The sequence below is a fragment of the Dipodomys spectabilis genome, unplaced genomic scaffold (assembly GCF_019054845.1).
Source record: "Dipodomys spectabilis isolate Male_0828 unplaced genomic scaffold, ASM1905484v1 ptg000024l, whole genome shotgun sequence".
In the NCBI taxonomy this organism is placed as follows: domain Eukaryota; kingdom Metazoa; phylum Chordata; class Mammalia; order Rodentia; family Heteromyidae; genus Dipodomys; species Dipodomys spectabilis.
The window spans coordinates 25,824,227-25,837,265 of NW_024870701.1; the positions used below are offsets into that span (position 1 = coordinate 25,824,227).

The 13,039-nt window shown below is 51.4% G+C and overlaps 1 protein-coding gene across 4 annotated transcripts in view; it reads left to right on the forward strand.

The window, feature by feature from the left end:
* Ctif (cap binding complex dependent translation initiation factor) overlaps positions 1-11,605 on the forward strand; it is a 230,929-nt gene extending 219,324 nt beyond the window's left edge. For all 4 annotated transcript variants that reach the window (XM_042675223.1, XM_042675225.1, XM_042675226.1 and 1 more), the window contains exons 11-12: positions 9,407-9,460; positions 11,189-11,605. In XM_042675223.1, coding sequence (XP_042531157.1) covers positions 9,407-9,460; positions 11,189-11,404 — 270 coding nt within the window. In that variant the 3' untranslated portion in view covers positions 11,405-11,605. The remainder of the gene's footprint in view (positions 1-9,406; positions 9,461-11,188) is intronic.
* The last annotated feature ends 1,434 nt before the right edge of the window (positions 11,606-13,039 follow it).

A 13,039-nucleotide genomic window follows, 5' to 3' on the forward strand; every position in this document is an offset into this window, starting at 1 on the left:
GGCTCTTTCAGAAGAGCCGTCTACCTCCAGACAACTCAGACTCACTTCTGGCCACCATTCCTGGAGGCAGGACATTGGACTCCTCAACCTCCTAAGTCTTGTTCTGGCCTAGCAGTCACTGATTCTACAGGCGAGTTGCTATGGGAACTATAACCTTGAATTTCCTGGCGCTGCGGCTGTGAAAATCACAACCTGAACCTTCCGCTGATGTGGATTTTTCGATTAATTTCCTGTTTGATTGTTTACTTTAGAGAGCGGAAAATGCCTTTGCAGACAGCTAGTTCCTTCTGCCCAAGGTTTGCCACACCCTCCCCACAAAGCCAGTGAGGTCAAGTCCAGGCCTCAGGTGGGCTGAAGTGAGAGCTGGATCCAACTAGGGCCCTCTCTCTTCTCCTAGAGCTACCCAGAGTCCTAGCCTGATGCCATGAACCTATGAGTTCTGACTCAGTCCCTACTTTGGGGAACCTGTCCAGAGCCCCAGGCCCCTCCCACCCCCGCAGCCAACCCCAACCCACCGTGATTCAGGTTGCTATTTTATACGGAGTCAGACACAAGTGGGAGGTGGTGTGAAGGGGTGATGGTCCAGGGGCCTCCGGACTGGCTTTCCAGGTTGAGCTACTCTACAGGAGGCCAGGAGGGTAACTGCTTTTCTGCCTCTCCGTGGGAGAGCAGTGGGCCATGTGTCAGTTACCAGGATTCCATCCTGATCCCACTCTGTTCCTTGAGGAGTGGAGGCTCAGATAAGGAGGCCAGCAGGCGCAAGTGAGGCCTGAGCCACATGTGCCCTGCTGTCCTTACAGGATAGCCACCCCTCACTAGAGGCAGAGATGGCCACTACCCCACTTTACAAGTGGGGGACTGTGGGGTTGGATATGTGGCCCAAATGATAGAATACCTACTTAGTGAGTTTGAGACCCTAAGTTCAAACTCCAAAAGTAGGGTCTCTGAAACCTAGGCAGCAAAGGGAATAGGCTAGAGTACTAGCAACTAACAGGTCGGGTGATCTGGAGTGGGCGAGGGGCCCTTGGAAGAGCTCCCAGCCTCCCAGGCCCTCCTCTTTTCTAGAACCATATGGCATACCATCCAAATCAGGGCAGTGTTAGAACAGAAGAGGCACTATTACTAGTTACTCTGGGTGATAAGTAAAAGCTAGGACCACCCCAGGCAGATGTGCCGCCACCCTGCCTCTCCCTGGCCTTTCCCCTTTGATCTAACTATGTGGGGAGTTGGGAAGGGAGAAAAGCTGCCTTAACTTTAAAGCCAGGCTAGACCTGAGTTCAGATCCTCTGTGTGTGTGTGTGTGTGTGTGAGTGCACGCGCATACGTGCACACCTATCAGTACCAGGGTTTGAACACAGGGTGCTGTCCCTCAGCTTTTTCCATTCAAAGCTAGCACCCTACCCCTTGAGCCACAAATCCACTTCTTGCTATTTGGTAGTTAATTGGAAATAAGAGTCTCATGGCTTTTTCTGCCTGGACTGGCTTTGAACCACAATCCTCAGATCTCTGCCTCCTGAGTAACCCCACCCAGCTACTGGGGAAGTCATTTTGCTCTGTCTGTTTCTAGCATGAGTTATGTGGTGTATAACACATAGTCTGGGTTTTAAAATGTAAGCCCGATGACAGAAGATGCACGGAAAGGTGAACCTGCTGGAGACTCCTGGGGAAAAGAGGAACTTGGAGCTGCTGCCTTAGTAGCTTCTGTCTAGAAAATCCTAGGGCCGTAAGCATAATACAGCCAGAGAGGGCAGGCAGAGCTTCCAGAAGGGAAGAGAAGGGCACCAAAAGCAAAGCTGGGAGGTGTGGGCTACAGACCTGACTGGCTTTCCTTGTGTTCCACACCCAAACCCAGGACCTGGGAATTCCCAGAACTCCTCTCCCATCCAGTTGACTGACCGAGTCTTGGCCCCCAAGAGGAGCCACTGAATCTGTGGCCCCTGTCCTCTGGCTCCGGTGTCTGCAGAAGGATTCAGTGTCTGCTCTGGGCCCCGGATTACATTTCCACCCCCTGGGGCCAGCTGTGAGATGAAGCATTTCCCCATGTGACATTTACTGCCGCCACTTTGTAAGGTGTGGTTTGCAAGCTCGGCAGAAAGGGGGCTAATAAGTCCCTGTGGGGTGCCTGGTCCGCAGTTAGGGTGCCAGTCTGGCCCGTGTGCCCGCTGCCAACCAGACCACAAGCACAAACTTAAGACTGAAGGCCAGCTCAGAAGCATGCATTTCCTTGATATCTGACTCTAGCTGCCTTACCAAGACTGCTTGTTTGACTAGTGGAGAAGTGACATTTGAGGCCTAGTCTCCTCTCCAGAGGGTCTCTGAAATGCAAGCAGGCACAAAAGGGCCATAATAAGACATGAATGTGAAACACCTAACTTCATAGTGTCACCCGCAGCCTGGGCAGCATGAGCATTTACACCAGCCCCCTTCCTCCCAAGGGACAGGACACTATCCCTTCTCTTATTTAAGGCTGATCCATGTCTGTTTTGTTTTGTTCTGTCAGTGGTGGGTTTTTTGGTGCTGGTACTGAGACTTGAAGTCAAGGCCTGGGCTGTGTCCCTTAGCTTTTTTCTGCTCAAGGCTAGTACTCTACCACTTGAGCCACAGCCCACTTTCAGCTTTTTAGTGATTAATTAGAAATGAGTCTCATGGACTTTCCTGCCCAAGCTGGCTTTGAACATCTGCCTCCTAAGTAGCTAGGATTACAGGCATGAGCCACTAGCACCCAGCTTTTATTTAGCTTTGAGAGAAGGATTTCCTTTGGATTTACCAGGGTGGCCTTGAACTCTCCATCCTCCTGCCTTTGCCTCAAGAGCGCTGAGATTACAGTTATAAGCTGCCACCCCCAGCTCTGATCCGTCCAGATTGTTCTACCTCAACAAACATTCCCAGTGACCCATGCCAATCTGTCTCTTGGAATTCCACGCTTTTCTTCTTCCATAGACAAATTCCCAAACAAAAGAAAGAGATATGAGGGAGAGGGAGGAAGGAAAAAAATATGCAGAGAAAGAGAGAGACCCAAATATAAAAGAAAATAAGGGCAAACTCTCTGCCTGTACCTCTGACCTTCTCTCCACTGTTCAGGTCCAGCCCTCGGCCTTCCACCCGCCCGCACCGTGCGCTGAAGTCATCGTGGCAAAGGTCACTCTTGCTCCTCTAATCACCAAATCCAGAGGACTTTGGTCATTGTTCATCTTACTTGACCTTTCTGAGCATTTTACACTACTGACCTTGGAACCACCTTCCTGGAACCTTCTTGGCCTGTCACTTCCTCCTGTTCCACTTAAATCCCTGAACTTCCTTCTCTTTCCTCCAGTGAGGGCTCCTCCTCTTCTCTCATCCTCTCCTCTTTTCCAGGTCACCTCACTCACACTTGTGACCAAGACTGACAACCCCTGGGCTCTGTGCACCCCAGATCATCACTGTCCCACTGATCTAACACTGAGCCCATTGCTTTCTCTAACATCCACAGCTCCTTCTTCCCCAGTCCCATCGCTGGCATCACCATTTATCCTGTTGACCAAACACCAAGCCTGGGGGCCGCCCAGTTGCTACATTTTACTCTTCCTTGTCCTCACTTCTGCCTGTTCCTACATTCTATCACTTAGCCACTCCCTTCCCTTTGTGCTTGCCTTAACCCAAGCCATCCTAATTTCCCACTGCAGCCTCCTCACCCAACCCCTCCCTCCTTCCAACACTACCCTCCTAGCTGAAGTTTATTCTCCATTCTGTGCAAGAAAAAAAAAGCTTTCTAAAGTGAAAATATCATCTTGCTACTCTCTAGTCACTGAAATAGACTCTCCAATCCCCTGGGATAGAATTCAAACTCAGTAGCATGGCATCTAGAGCTCTTTAGGACATGGCCCAGCCTTCTTTATCATTGTACTCTCTCCCACCCCCAGCAGCCCCATATATTTTAGGCATCTCAGAGTACTTCTATACTAGTACACACTGCTTACTACAGTTTTAGTTTGTGCACATTGCATTCTTACACATTATGCCTAGAATATTTTCACCATCACCACCTATGCCATGCTCACTCCAACTACTTATGTCTGGCAAGTCTCTGGTTCTCCTAACTATTGTCCCTGAACTCACATTGTTTAGCACATAGTAACTGTTCCATAAATGTTAGTAGGTGGGTGGGTAGGTTGGCGGATAGATTGAGAAATGTGAGTATAATGATATATGGGTAAAAGAATGAGGAGTAGGGATAGATGGGTTACTGACTGGACAGACGGATGGATGGATGGATGGATGGATGGATGGATGGATGGATGGATGGATGGATGGATGGAGGGATGGATGGATGGATGGATGGATGGGGGTAGGGATGGATGGACAGATGGATGCCTGACTATACAAATGGATGAAAGAATGGATTTGTGAATGGATGGGTAGATGGATAGTTGCCAGTACAAAACAAATTTTGAGAAGGTCCAGGTTGACTGTTGTTGCCAGTCATCAGAATTAAGAATTGTGTGCTTCAACTAGCAAACTGAGGATTTACAAATCTAAGAGAAATTAAAAGCTTTCTCTAAGGAAGAGGATGCTGACCCAGAACTCAAGTTTTGTCTAGTTCTGCTCAGACTTGTTGTGTGTCTGGCTTGTACAAGCCACTTAACTACTGAGCCTCGGTTTCTCTGTCTATTAAGTAGAGATAATAATGCCTTGGCCTTTGCCTGTCTCCACAAGAGTGTCATGAGGGTAAATGGGATGGTGCACACAAAGTGTGTTGTGATCTGCAGGGAAGATATATGTTTATAAAGATATAAATATAATCACAATAATAACACCTTGCATTTGAATCAGGCTTTGGCCTTTTAAAGATCTTCCATACATATTATCTTGGTTGACTCTTTAAACAATTCTAGGCAGGTATTATCCCCATTCTCAAGTGAGGAAACGAAGATGCAGCATGATTAAGTGGCGTGCCTGGGGTGACTCTTAGTGAGTGGCAAGTCTTCTGATTCTAAGCTGGCTGCACATTTTTGATGATAGCCTTCCTTGGGTAGATTATCTCTCTCTGCCTCCCTGAATAGGGAGCCAGACATAATTGACCCTCTTGTAATGACTCAAGGTCATTGCTATGAGCATCAGCTTCTGTGCTATCTCAAGACATAGTTCAGATGCAGATTCTAGAGTGAGCAGAAGCACAGGATAGGCCGTGACTACTTAGGAGGATTTCTCAGATGCCGGCAACCTTGTGCAACTTCCACCTCAGCCACCATTTTGGGCTGTGTGCCATTCATGCACGGGGGCTGTCTCCTCTGGTGCTGTCTCTATTCTCCCTCCCACTTTTCTCTCCACTGTCAGCCTAGTTCTGTGCCTAGTTCAGTGGCTACCTCCACCTTCCATTCTCTGCTCTCTTTTTTTCTCTCTTCTTTGGCCTGTAACTTCTTCCATAATTTCAGTTTGTTGGGCCAAGCCCTGGTCCTTTGATCTGTCTAGCCAGCCAATCAGAGCGCTCCAATGAGCTTTGTTCTCCAGCAAAGCAGCCAATCCAGGTATTCAGAAAACTTCCTGATCCTACCCTGTTGTTGCTCTTCCCCACAAAGAAGGATGGGAGATTCTGGAGGCAGGGCCTGAGCCAAGCTTTTGCAGCAGTGCACTAGACAGCTTAGTCTATTTTGCTAAGGTTTCAGTTTGGGCTCTTGGGGTGCGAGGATGGTCAGGAAGGGCTGGCCAGCACACCTCAAGTTGACGCCCTAACTAATAAGGCAAGAAGTTGTGATTCCCCAGTGTTCATCTTTGCCTACCCGGCAAAGCAGCCTCACGGGTCCTTCCATCATCACTCTCTTTCCCTCCCTGCCGGGTGGCATCCCAAAGAGCCAGCCTGGTTCCATCCTGGGCACGCCTTGGGCAGCATGCCCATGGCCCATGGCGCTTCCCCAGGGACTCTGGGATGGGATGCTCTTTCTCGCAAGCTGCTGTGGGGCCTCCCACAGCCTGACTGGAGCACCTTGGCTTGTTCCCCCTGAGGGAGGATGTGATGGGTGTGCCCACAACAAGGCTCCTGCAGAGACAATAGGGCAGGAATGCATTCGCTTCCGAACAAACACTGTGTGGGCTCGCACAATTGCCTTGGATTCTGGTCCAAGAAACACATTTCTCTGTACTAGGGCGCGGGTGGCTTGCCTGCCCCAGCCCGCCCACATCTCTCTCTGGGCCAAAGACTCAGATGAGGGGCCGCCTGCCCCCAACCTCAGGCCTCCTGATCCTCTGTGAGGCCAGCTCTCCCTCCCACAGGGCACTTGCTTTGGCCATTGGCAATTTTTTTCATATAACCCAGCTTTTTATGGTCCAATGCACACAACATAAAATGTATCATTTTAACCATCTTTAGGTATTCTTTTCTGCAGCATGAAATCCATTTGCGTTGCAGAGTAACCCTCTCTACCATCAATCTCCAGAACTTTTTCATTCTCCCAAACTGAAACTCTGTCCCCATGTCCCACCCCCAGCCCTTGGCAACCATCACCTACTTTCTGTCTCTATGAGTTTGACTTCTCTGCCTGCCTTCTGTATGGGGAATCATGCATCTATCTGTACCTGACTTTTTCCTTTCAGCATAGGTAATATTGAAGGTTCATCTGTGTCAGAACTTCCTTCCTTTTTTAGGCTGAGTAATAGTCTACTAGAACAATTCATCCCTTGGTCAGCAGACACTTTCTGGCTGCTGTCAATCCTGCAGCTGTGAGCTAAGTGGACAATTATTATTACATCTGTTCAAGTGGACACTATTTTTCAGGACTTATCTTTGTGTTAAATAATCATCTCTTAAAGATCCCAAGTAGAGCATATACAGATGGGAGAACTACTTGATCCCCTCAAAAAAAAAAAAAGCAATAATCTCTTGAAGATCCCAAATAGAACACACATAGGTCCTTGGTGCCCTCTCCATACCAACAGGATTCACTTACCCAAAAAGCGAGCTGTCCTTCGGGAACTGGAGCCCCAAAGAAATGGGGCACAGCAAGGCCAAGGTGGAAGAATGGAAAGGTTCTGCACTTGAACCACACTCCCAAAGGGCAAGTCCAAGAGGGAGTCCTGCAAAGCCACCAATGAGCAAGAAGCCTGTGGATCCGGGGAGAGGGCACTCAAAGCAGATCTGGGGAAAGGACTCCCCTGCCCCAGGACCTGTATCAAGGGTTCCAGCCTGTTATTTCACACAAAAAGTAGCAGGCAGGGACTTCCTAGTTGTTCACCCAGGGCCAGCAAGGTTCTGCCCACCATAGATTATGAGTCTACTCTGAATAATCAGCACCCAAAGGCCAATTTTGCATTGTAAGCTACAGATCCCCTCCACATAGTCCCTGTACTCCAGCAACTGCCAAGGAGGAGGATAAAGAAAGCCTCTCTACCCAACATGACTTCCCTGAGATAGCCAGCAGGCCAGGTGTAAGAGAGCCTGTAGCACCATGGGATTTTGGCTCAGCACACTTTTACCAATAAACCAAACCTAAAAGAGAGAAGCTGGAGAGAGAACCCACCCACAGCCGTTCTCCAGCATCCTATCCTCTGCCCTGACAGTCAGAGACTCCTCGAGGCCCTGCCAGGACGGGGCAGGGCAGTGCCCCCGAGGAGTGTGCCTGTGGCAAGTCTGGGCTTGCAGAGGGGACACAGGACAGTGATAAAGACTGAGAATTAGAGAAGGAGGAAGTGTTAATGGTTGTACTCGGAGCTTCATCCCATCCATCACTAGGAAACTGAGGACAGGCAGGCCTTGAGACACAGAAGAAAGGAGACACTGGCTATAGAGGGAAGGAAAGGGCTGGCTGACAACCTTGAGGCCATGTGAGGCCTTCCATGCTGGGCAGACATAAGTCTCCAGGGCCACGCTCAGCAGAAGTGACAGCCACGATGCACAGCAGCCATTTCTTCAAGGTTTGGCTCTTTGAGGAATTTCCCATAATGTTACTCCACTAGAGACCCTAAGAAGCTGATCTCAGGAGGGACTAAGGTCCTGTGAGCCTTGAAAACCCTGCGCTGAGCTTGCCATGTGCTAGCCAGTGCCCACTTTTACCTTCCCACCAACCCCTACCCAGAGGCCATGCCCGCTCCATCTCAGGAGTCTCTCCGCTCAGACACTTCACCCTCTCTGCTTCTTGTGATTTCAACTAGCTATTTTTATTTTAAGGATTTTCTCCAGCTGGGTACCAGTGGCTTAGGCCTATAATTCTAGCTACTCAAAAGGCTGAGATAGGAAGATCATAGTGCAAAGCCAGCCCAGGCAAGAAAATATGTGACCCTCTTATCTAAGCAGCAAAAAAAAACCAAACAAGTGAAGCTGTGGCTCAAGTGGTAAAGCACCAGCCTTGAGTGAAAAAGCTGAGAGAGTGCTAAGTCTCTGAGTGGAAGCCCCAGTACCAGTACACACACATTCGACCACCTCCCCCCACCCCACCCTCAAAAAAGGATTTTCTTCTGCTATGCATCAGAGAAAATGTGAGAGCAATTCACTGTTACAGAACCTTCTAGAGGGCTGCCCAGAGGTCTCCTTACTGGGTCCCCCGCTTCCCTGTGGAGTAATCAGGGCCAGGCCCACCTTCCCTTCCAGCCCTACCACAGATAGTCACAGAACCCTCTTAGGCCATGGTGCCAGTGCAGGCTGGACGGGATGCTAGCCTGGCCTGGGGACCAGGACCCCACCCAACTTTCTTTAGAACCTACTTCTTGGTCTTCACTCTGGTGTCCTGAGCCCCCTAGATGAGGAAGATGAGACCCCTCCCGGTGCAGCAACCAGGGGTCTCCCAGGACCCTGGCTTAGCAGAAGCCTCTCCAGACTCTCCTTAAAGAGAGGGACAGCTATGCACTATCCACAGTACAGGCAAATCAAGTGGCCACCTAACGTTACTTTCTATCTTTTTCTCTAACAATAGGTAGTAAATAGTGTGTGGGGCACATGGCACATGAGGAGTAACCACGGGTGGGTATGGATTTCTTTTAGGGATGGTGGGAATATTCTGGAATTAAATATTGGTGACTGTCTACGAATACCGTGTATCTTGAAAACCCACTGAACTCTACTAAATCATGAAGTTTCTATTAATTTTATCTCAATTGACAAAGAGACAGCTTGGGAAAATGAGCCAGGCAGGTAGAAGGAACCCTGGGCAGCCAAGTGCTGAGTAGCCTGGCCATGGTGAGGAAGCATTTCCTGTCTGAGTGAATCCACATAGCCTTGGTTTTGAATTTGCAGTGCTGGGCCAGTGGAGAAGAGTACTTGAGTGCTGGATGTCCTCCCGTGGCCAGGCCTGAGGCTCCTGACCCAGTGAAGAAGTTTGTCACCCAACTGTGTCAGGCCTGGGTGTAGAGTGAGGAGGGCAGGGAAGGCAGCCTGGCTGGGAGGACTGGCAGCCGCAGGCCATTCTCACTGGTTTCCTGTCTGCCTTCTCTTCTTCCACAGCTCCTGCAGTCTCAGGATGTGAAGGAAGATGCTGTGCTCTGCTGCTCTATGGAGGTAAGCGTGGAGTGGGGGGGGGGGGGGGTGGGGGCTGCAAGAAAGAGCGTTCACATATCCCAACCTCAATTCTTTGAGTCTCTCACATGCCACAGCTGAGAGGTACAGGGTGGGCATGGGGCTTGGCGCATCCTCCAACCCAGGGGAAATGTGAAAGAGGGCTGGTGGGGATGGCTTCACGAGTGGCTGTAGACTTCTGCACCCTGAGTTGGCCCCTAAACCAAGCAGACACTGACAGTGACAGTAGCTAGCCACTGGCTGGGAAGAGAGAAGACTGGCCCACTAAACAGATGGACATAGGACTGTCACAGTCTGTGTCCCCTGTCCCCAAGACTGCCTGCCCTTTGGATGAGGCATGCCACTACATAACACCACACTAGGGACTTGCTCGCTCACATGACCCACTGCTCTCAAATACTCTCGTTGTCCGGTGGTGGGGAAAGGTACCTTGATTGAATCTCCCATGTGGGCTTAGATTCCTTAGGAGCCACCACTCCTGGTCCCAGTCCTGATCCCTCTTCCTTTGGGATCTACCTTCAGAGGATGGCTCTGCTGGGCATTGGAGCACACTCCTGCCGTCTGCAAACAGCCCAGAGTCACTCAACCCCGGAAGTGGAGCCCAGCATAAGGACACAACCTGTCCCCACCAACAGCTCACCCCTCAGGTGGCTCCCTCCAGCCTGCAAAGGCCACACCTGAGGAGCTTGAAGGCCAGAAGCAGCAGCAGCCCAGACAGTAGGCTGAGCTCCATACAACAGTCCCGAAGTTTATGTTCTAGGCTCCAGTTGGGAATGTACATGGTGCTTGATAAAAAAAAATCAGCACAGTCCCTACCCTCTGACAGCTTTCAGGCTGGCTAGAGGTAGATCACACGTGTGCACATGCACGTGCACACACACACAGAGTGTATGAAGTAAGTGTAAATGCAGAGCACACATTCAGGGAAGTCAAGGAAGAGAGGTCAGAGTTGACCCTAAGGTCAAGGAGCCTTTCTGGAAAAGATGAAGCTTGAAAGGCAAGGGACAAGGCTGGGGTGGGGGTATTCCTGGGGAGCACCTGTAGGGACTGTCGGCAGGGAGGGCACTGATCCAGAAAGATGGAGGCTTCTCTTTCCTAAGGGGCTTTTCAAGATTATTGGGGCTCTCAGGATTTCCCAGCTGGCCCTCTGCCCCAGTTCCTATTTCTTCCCCCATTTTGTCAAAAGAGTAGCAGAGGCCAGTTCTTGGGCGGGGAGGTAGGGTTGATTGGGGCCAGAGAGAAGGGCAGAGAGAAATAGGAGAGTTCATCCCTGCTCTCAGGTTCCACACGGACACATGCAGGTAATAATGACTAAGCTTGTTTCCAGAGACACCCTGGCAAGTGAAAATTAACACTGTGCCACGGGATCACCCAAGGGAGCCAACCTTGGGGCCACATGAAGGTGTGGGTGTAGTCAGGGAAGGCTTCCTGTAGGAAGGGAGGTTCTGGGGTGGGAGGAACAGGAGGCATGTTCCTAGTGAGGGCACTTTCTGGCCTGGACAGCAGGCAATAGTCTGCTTCCTCTTCTGCTTGCCAGCAGATGGTTGTTAAATGTGGAATCTCACAGTGGGTTATTCCTGCCTGGGCTTGCATGTCCCTGGGACAATCCAGATATTTCTTGTCCTTGTCCCCAGTCCACCTAACCAAGGTAGCCAGGGGGGGACATCATGGTGCCCAAACCCTGTCCTAACTGTGTTTGTCTGCCCACAGCTTCAGAGTACAGGCCGGCTGCTGGAGGAGCAGCTGCCCGAGATGATGACGGAGCTCCTGGCCAGCGCCCGAGATAAGATGCTATGCCCCTCGGAGTCCATGCTGACTCGATCCCTGCTCCTGGAGGTCATCGAGCTCCACGCCAACAGCTGGAACCCTCTGACGCCCCCCATCACGCAGTACTACAACAGAACCATCCAGAAACTGACAGCCTGACAGCCAGGGGGCCTGGCGGGCAGCCCACGGGCAGCTGGGGCCCTGGTATGCAGGGCCAGATGGACATGCGGGAGGACAGGGGTGGCCCTGGCGAGAGGTAGAGATGGACAGGAAGGCAGGCAGAGTCTGTGGCCAGTCTGGAGCCAGCCAGGAGAGGGATCAAATCCCTAAGACGAGCCTCTCCTCCCACCCCCACGCCCACCCCCACCCCACCCCCCAAAAAACCCCTAGCCCCAGCATGCAGCCACTCTCACCAATAAGGGAAGCATGTTTCTTTGTCGAGGTGACCCTCCCTCCCACCCCCTCCATCCACCCCACCCCCTGCCGCGCTTTGTGGGAGGGACCTCATCTCTGCCGCTGCCCCCCCCCCCCCCATCCCCAGCAGCCCCCTACACCGGCCACAGCATGGGTCAGCAAGGACCTCAGAAGGCTGAAAAAGTGGGTCGAGACTGGCTCGCATTGTTCCTGCGTGCTGTCAGCCGAAGTCGCCAACTGGCAGCGGGCGACATGTAGCAGATGTCCTGGAGGACAAAGGCAGGCACGGTCCCCACCAGCCGCCGTAATTGATGGCCTTTGTCAGGCACAGTGGAGCTGTGGAGAGGCAGTTTTTCTCCAACCTTCTCAATCCACCCTCCCCACTTCAATTCCCCCAGCCCCAGGCCTTGGGGGTTGCCGGGGGGGGGGGGAACTGGAGGGGTGGCAGCAGGGAGGGGAACTGGAGCCCGCTACTCAGCTTGCCCCCTTTTCTTTTATTGTGTTTTATTTTTCAAAAGTCGGTAACTTTGAAGTCTCTTCTCTCAATGAAAATGCCTTGGATGTGATCACACAGCAGGGCCCCAGAGGACTCCCTGATTAGTGGGAGAGCACCCCCACACACACCACCCTTGCAAGGACTCTAGCCACAGACAGCTTGCCAGTAGCCAATTAGGGTAATTAGAAACTTCTGCCCCTGTGGGGGTCCCTCGTTCTCCCCACACACACACATACACTACAATCCAGTGTTCCTGGCCCCCGGCTGGCAGCGTCTCTCCCTTCCTATGCCAGTGGCCAGGTCTCAAAGGGCTGATACTACTGTCACCTCTGGACTGTGTGAGACCCAGTCCTGGCCCTTGGGGCCTTGTGACAAACTGAGCCCAGAAGAAGGCTGGCAAATTAAAACCAAAATGCAAGTCATGTCCTAAGCTGCTCTGGGTGAGGGAGATTAGGATAAAAGGTGGCTGGCTCCTGAGGACATGGAGGTCTCCCAGGCAGAACTGAGAAGCCCAGCCTGCTAGAAAGCAGAGAGATCGTCAAGTCATTACCTAACTGGGCCACCAAGGGAAGCTTTCCAAGCTAGAAGGAGACCCTGGTCTCCTTCTTGGGAGACCTCAGTCTTCAGGAACAGCTCCTTCTATCTAGAGGAAGATAAGGCCTGGCATCAGTGGCTCGTGCCTGTCATCCTAGCTATTCAGGAGGCTGAGATCTGAGGAGTTTGAAGCCAGGTCAGGCAGAAAAGTCCGTGAGACTCTTATCTCCAATAAACTACTCAGAAAAAGCCAGAAGTGGGGCTGTGGCTCACATGGTAGAGCACTAGCCTTGAGCACCAAGAGGCTCAGGGACAGTGCCCAGAGTTCAAGCCTCAGGACTGGCAAAAAA